The sequence below is a fragment of the Cinclus cinclus genome, chromosome 16, assembly GCF_963662255.1.
Source record: "Cinclus cinclus chromosome 16, bCinCin1.1, whole genome shotgun sequence".
NCBI classification, from domain to species: domain Eukaryota; kingdom Metazoa; phylum Chordata; class Aves; order Passeriformes; family Cinclidae; genus Cinclus; species Cinclus cinclus.
The window spans coordinates 180,543-186,797 of record NC_085061.1 but is presented as its reverse complement, the minus strand read 5'-3'; the positions used below and the strand labels follow the sequence as shown (position 1 = coordinate 186,797).

General features: G+C 47.7%; 1 protein-coding gene across 1 annotated transcript; it reads left to right on the top strand.

The window, feature by feature from the left end:
• Nucleotides 1-454: 454 nt before the first annotated feature.
• On the top strand, nt 455-6,240 carry KDM8 (lysine demethylase 8). Its single transcript, XM_062503545.1, has 7 exons — nt 455-965; nt 1,019-1,214; nt 2,529-2,661; nt 3,518-3,559; nt 4,305-4,454; nt 5,895-5,987; nt 6,076-6,240. Exons 1-7 carry the CDS (start codon nt 455-457, stop codon nt 6,238-6,240), a joined length of 1,290 nt encoding a protein of 429 aa, XP_062359529.1.
• Nucleotides 6,241-6,255: the final 15 nt, after the last annotated feature.

The window sequence follows — 6,255 nt, the reverse complement described above, 5'->3', positions numbered from 1 at the left end:
GCAGGCAGCCACCTCCTCACGCCAGCCCAGAGTGAACGGCCGGAGAAAAGACCGTGATCATCACCGCGTCTATGCGCTCCCCTTTACTGCGAAAGCAGCGCCGAACTTAGTCACGCAATTCCAAGTAACTCGCTGGCCAGGTGCACAGGCAAGAAAGCCGAGACCGAGCTTCGCCAGTACGAGAGCAGTTCCGCCCCCTGCACGGGCAGCCAGGCTGGGCCGTGCCCCATCCCGGCCCCGCCTCATCCCGCCCCCTCCGCAGCCCCGCCCCCTCCGCAGCCCCGCCCCCTCCGCAGCCCCGCCCCCTCCGCAGCCCCGCCCCCTCCGCAGCCCCGCCCCCTCCGCAGCCCCGCCCCCTCCGCAGCCCCGCCCCCTCCGCAGCCCCGGCCCCACACCTTCCGCAGCCGGCCCGGCCCGACAGCGCCGCCTCGCGGACGTCAGCGCAGAGGTGGCGATGGCGGCGGCCGGCAGCGCGGAGGGTGCAGGCGACAGTCCCGTGCCGTGGGCCGAGGTGCGGGCGCTGCTGCCCCGCGCCGAGGAGGAGCTGTCCTTGGCGCTGAGCGGCGAGGTTGAGGACTGCGTCCTGCTGCTGCTGCGGCGCGCCCGCGCGCTGCTCTACGGCGCGGCGGGCCGGCCCGAGGCGGCAGCGGCGGCGGCGCTGGAGCGCCTCAGCGACGTCCTGCGCGACTACTCCTGGGAGAAGCTGAACGCGGGGCCATGGAGGGAGGTCGGCAAGGGCTGGCGCCAGGTCTACGCCTACGGCTGCCTCTTCGGGGCGCTGGCCGAGGTGGCCGCGGGCCGCCCGCTCGCGCGCGCCGTGCGCTTGTGCGACCTGGGGCTGCTCATGGGCGCGGCCGTCCTGGACAACGTCCTGGCGCGCCTGGTGCGCGCGCTGCAGCCGCACCTGCCCCGCGCGGCGCCGCGCGCCCGACCCCGCGCCGAGGTAGCGCCCGCGAACACCCCCCTCCCCGCCCCCCCCCCCCCCCCCCCCGCCCTCCCTCGCGCTCCCCGCGCGGGGCCGGCCCGGCTGCTGAGGGGAATCTTCCGCTGCAGAGGGTCCGGCTGCTGCCGCCGCCCGCCGTGCAGCCGGAGCAGGTGATTCCGCACCTTCACTGTCCTTCGCTGGAGCACTTCAGAGACAGCTATCTCATTCCTCAGCGGCCCGTGGTCCTGGAGGGCGTCATTGACCACTGGCCGTGTATGAAGAAGTGGAGGTGAGAAGTAAGTTCTTTCCTGTCCAAGTAAAGGTAGGATCGTTCCCTGTGTTGGATATCTTGATACTCGATAGAGCAACAGAGACCTTCACAGAGGTTGGATACCGTGGGCAGTGCATTTTGCTAGCAGTGCTGTCCTACTGCTCTGTGGGAAGTTGCTTCATAGATGAGGGAAGCTCTTCGTAGCATTCCGGGCAGGTGCTGCACTGTCTCGGGGCAAAGGTGACCCTTTGACCAGCCTCTGTCTCTTCATGGGGGAGGGCCACCCTCTGCCAGCCTTCAACCGTCCCAGGAGCCCAGTGGCAGCACCTGGGAACTCGGGAGAAGTGCACGTTGCAAAGTGCTAGTGAGCTGCTCACAGCTCCGTGGATCTGTGTCATGTGCACATCGGTGGTTTTTACCCCTTGGAGCCTGCGATAATTAGTGCAATGGTAAGTGAATTTCAGAGCCATGAATAAGCATGGTTGAATTCTTCATTCATAAGTCCAAGCATTGATGTTTGTTCAGTGTTGTGTTTGAGTGTTGAGTTTCAGACACCATTGTGCAGGAGTGAGTAACAGCATTGTGGTGCCTGGTTAATACTCACAATGGTTCCCACATTTCCAGTACTGAGCATCAAGCATTTGTAATGTGAAGGTGGTGATTCCCTAGAAAAGGGGAAAAAACACTGATGCTTAGTTTGAGTAATTGCTTTAGTTCAAGAACTAAAGGTAAATTAAATGGACGTACTTGTTATGTCATAGGAATTTTATTCATTTTTGAGGGAAGGTACTGCAATGGTTAACTTCTCTTAGTTAATTGGTTTAATTAATACCATTGTCCATGGAGAGATGTATTTCACCCATCAAACTAATCCCTCTAGTTACAATTGGAATGGGTATTATTGGCATTATCTGTATAGATAGACTGATAGATTATCTGTACAGATAATACCATTATTGGTATTAATTGTATAGACAGACTTTGACAGAGTTGATCTAATATTACTGAGTAAAAGATACAACATTTTATCAAGTGTGGCAGCAGGTAGCAAAAAGTTTGGCCGTACCTTGCCAGGAGATAATAACAGCTTAAATCTTTTTCGTTTGGAAGGAAACAACTGAGGCAAACAGGTTTTTAAACCAAAACAAAACGGACAGTTGTGGGGTCATGTACACACAAACCTGCTTTCTTCTGGTTGGTTGGTTGGGTTTAGACAGGAGAAACTCGGGGTGATATAATTTTATTACCCAACAAGACTGATTTGGGTTGATTGCCTTACATTCAAAATTAGTAAGAGCAGTATAGAAGGTAATGGAACTTTCTTTATTTCAGTGTGGACTATTTCTGTCAAGTCGCAGGGTGCCGCACAGTCCCCGTGGAGTTGGGTGCTCGGTACACAGATGAAGAATGGTCTCAGCAGCTCATGACTGTCAGTGACTTCGTCAGCCAGTATATCATGGCTGAGGTCTGTTACACTCCTTTGTTTCATCTCCAAACACAGCAGCATGGGACTGGTACAGACAACAGTTCTGCTTACAACAAACCTATTCAGAGATGATGTCAAGGGAGGTGGTGTGCTGTAAGCACAGCTCTGAATTAAAAGGTTTGACATATTTTCAAGACCTGAAGCTAGGAATAATTATTGCAATAATAGGTTTTACCTATAATCAAATGTACAGTAGCTGGAATTTGATTAATACATACACATATACATACGCAGCAAAAACCTAACTGGTGGAATCTAAGAGATCCTCAGCCAGCAGTGTTGTCTCATTAAACTGCTTAGTGAGATTTAGGATCAGATCCAAATTTACATGCCATGAGGCAGGAAAATGCAGATTTGATTAGCATTTGGAATGTCCTTTTGCTTTCACAGATGAGGATCCCAAGCCCCCATTTCTGTTTCCTGTCCTTCTGGCAGGAAGAACCATGTGCCATAGCAAACTGATCTGTGGTGCACCCTGGAATAGAGTATGGAAGTAATTCCAGGGCATGAAGGAGAGCTAGCCAGCAGGGTCTTGCTAGACAGATGCAGTGCATTATCAGCTGCCAAGACTCCATAGGAAGTCCCAGCTTCCTTCAGTAACTTGAGCTGGATGATTTATTGATTGTGGAGACACACCTATACTCTCACAATTTCAATGGAGCTGTAAGTTGCTACTTCTGAAGACCGCTCATACTGTTGAAATAGTTATAGTACTCTGAATCAGACTTTAGAAGTGCATGTTACCTATGAGTAAATTCTATTCACCTGTAAGTAAATTAACTCACTGTCTTACCTATATGTTAATATGTTTTTTCTTTCTCTGCTGTCATTTCAGAACAATGTAGGATACCTTGCCCAGCACCAGCTTTTTGATCAGGTAAAACTGAGTGAATGTTTTTGTCTCCCTACAGTCATGTGTTCCTTTTGTAGCCTAAGTTGTCTCTGAAGATGTTAACTGTATTAGATCGAAGAACATACGGAGAATTCACGGTAATTCTTAAGTTTCTATTTGCATGATTTGAAGGAACAGAGGAAGAGGTTTATTCCATTTGGCTGCAAGACACGGAAACAAAACCATTTTGGGATGAAGACATTCAATCCTAGTGCTGTTTCAGTAAAATGTAGCATATACTTAGGGGGATAGCACCTGGAAAGCCCATTTCGTAAGTCAGGGAAGAGATTTGAACAGGAAAGTCTTCAACATTTGTATGTTGAGCATAATCTGAAATGTCATTCCAGTTTGCCAGATCATAGTTTGGTGAGAGATATAGAAAGGAATGTCACAGAGAAGCAAGCATAGTATAGAAGAGATCAGCTGCTCCTTTTCCATGAAGAGCAAACATTCTTGTGGGTGGCTCTGATTTCTGCAAAAGCAAAGGGTTTCTGAAGGATGAGGAAACCTCTTTCTTTGTCCTGCTTCTCCTTCCATCAGTCTGCTCACTACAACAGAAAATTTGAGAAAATTTCCTGCAGATTCCTAGCAGGTCAGCTACTTTTCTCCTACCCTTGATGGACCAGCCAGTCATTTGTTATCTTGCATCCAGCCTTGCTCATCTGTTCTATGAATTATGTATTTTGGCAAGTCAGCACATACCCTTTTTAATGATTCTTCATGGAAGTAGATCCCAGAACTGAAAGAAGATATCAGTATCCCTGACTACTGCTGCTTGGGGGAAGGTGAAGAAGATGACATCACCATTAATGCTTGGTTTGGTCCAGGAGGCACAATCTCACCTCTTCATCAGGATCCCCAGCAAAATTTTTTAGCCCAGGTATGTACTCTAGTTACTCTACACATGCCATCAATGAAATACTTAGAGAAAATGTTTATGGTATGTATTAGAGACAAGGGGAACAGACAACTTGAGGAACATTCAAAGGATAGAGAACATGCTATACATATATAGATAGATACTATTTTGCTACTTTATTGCATTTAAGTTGCATTATTGCAACTTAATACTGAATGTAATCTTGCAGACCACAAGTGTTGCTCATTGAGAGTGACCATTAGTTACCTTTGTTTTGCAGATGATAGATACAAATAGCAAGAAACAGCTTTTCCAAGGTCACATGGAATTGTTAACAGAGTTGGGAAGAAACTAGATCCTGTCATGTTGTACTAGGGAGTTTCTTCTTCTGGTATTGTGGTTTGAGCCCAGCCAATCCCCAAGCCTCATGCAGCCACTTTCTCATCCCCCAACCAGCAGGATGAGAGAGAGAAGGGGGAGAATAAAAGCTAGAAAACTTCTGGCTTTAAGTTTAATAAGCAAAAACCATGCATGTAATCAAAGCAAAACAAATAATTACTTGACCGTTTCCCATGGGCGGGCAGATGTTCAGTCATTCCCACGACAGCAGAGCCCATCTGGGGAGGCAAACACCATCACTCCAAACATCCCCCCCTTTCTTTTTCTTCTTCCCCAATTTACTGAGCATAATGTCATTTAGTCTGGAATATCCCTTGGTCAGTCAGTTTGGGTCACCTCTCCTGGTTGTGTCTCCTCCCAGTCTCCCAGGCACCCCCAAATTCCTTGCCAATGTGGCAGAATGATAAGCAGAAAAGGCATCAGATCTGTGTGAGCCCTGCTCAGCAATAACAAAAGCATCTCTGTATTATCAACCCCGTGTTCAGTACAAATCCAAAACACAGTCCTATACCAGCCACTGGGAAGAAAATTAATTCTACCCCAGCCAAAGCCAGCACATCTGGAAAGCAAGGTTTTGAGGTGGACTTAGGTGCATACTTTAGTCCATTTCAGGTTACCCAGTAAAATATTCATGCATGGAGTGAGATAGGAATTAAAACTTGTACTATGACATCATTTCTGCTGAGTTCCTCTTGGTAGGCTTTTTGATGATGACTTTTAGTGCAGAATAACCCAAAAAATATTGGGCCCTTTTGTGGTATGTACTGAACAGGTCCAGGGGTGTCTTCTGGATCCAAGCAGTTGACTACTGTGAATCTTCAAACACTGAGAGGTGTTTTGTTTACTGAAAGAGATTGCTGTACCATCAGACTCTTAAAAAAAAACAAAAAACAAAAAAAACAGGCTTACTTTCACACTTTTCCAGCAGGATTGCGGCGTTACTTTCTACTGATGGTTATTTATCAGTTGAGGCTTAGTTTCTCTGTCTCAGTTGCATCTTGCTAACCAGTTAACACTGGAAACCAACTAATCAATGGAAAACATTTATTTTACTATATACAGATATTTGGAAGAAAGTATATCCGTCTCTATTCACCACAAGATTCAGAAAACCTGTACCCCCATGAAAGCCAGATTCTTCACAACACTAGTCAGGTAAATAGTTGCCTGAAATTTTAGTATCAGTCATGTTATCAAATCATATAGTAAAGACATTCTTCTGATGATTGTTTGTTTTTTTTAGGTTGATGTGGAAAATCCAGACTTGGTCAAGTTTCCAAATTTCACAAAGGCTGCATTTCAGTCCTGCATTCTGATGCCTGGACAGATTCTGTTTATTCCAGTTAAATATTGGCACTATGTGCGATCACTTGAGCTCAGCTTCTCTGTTAGTTTCTGGTGGTCATAGCTCTGAGATGTAGTC

What these genes read in the sequence shown, in the direction of transcription:
- KDM8 (XM_062503545.1), top strand. Translation starts at nt 455, where the DNA reads ATGGCGGCGGCCGGCAGCGCGGAGGGTGCAGGCGACAGTCCCGTGCCG. An exon ending in AGCACCAGCTTTTTGATCAG is followed by an intron (nt 3,560 to 4,304) that starts GTAAAACTGAGT and finishes TCATGGAAGTAG; the next exon opens with ATCCCAGAACTGAAAGAAGA. An exon ending in TTCTTCACAACACTAGTCAG is followed by an intron (nt 5,988 to 6,075) that starts GTAAATAGTTGC and finishes TGTTTTTTTTAG; the next exon opens with GTTGATGTGGAAAATCCAGA.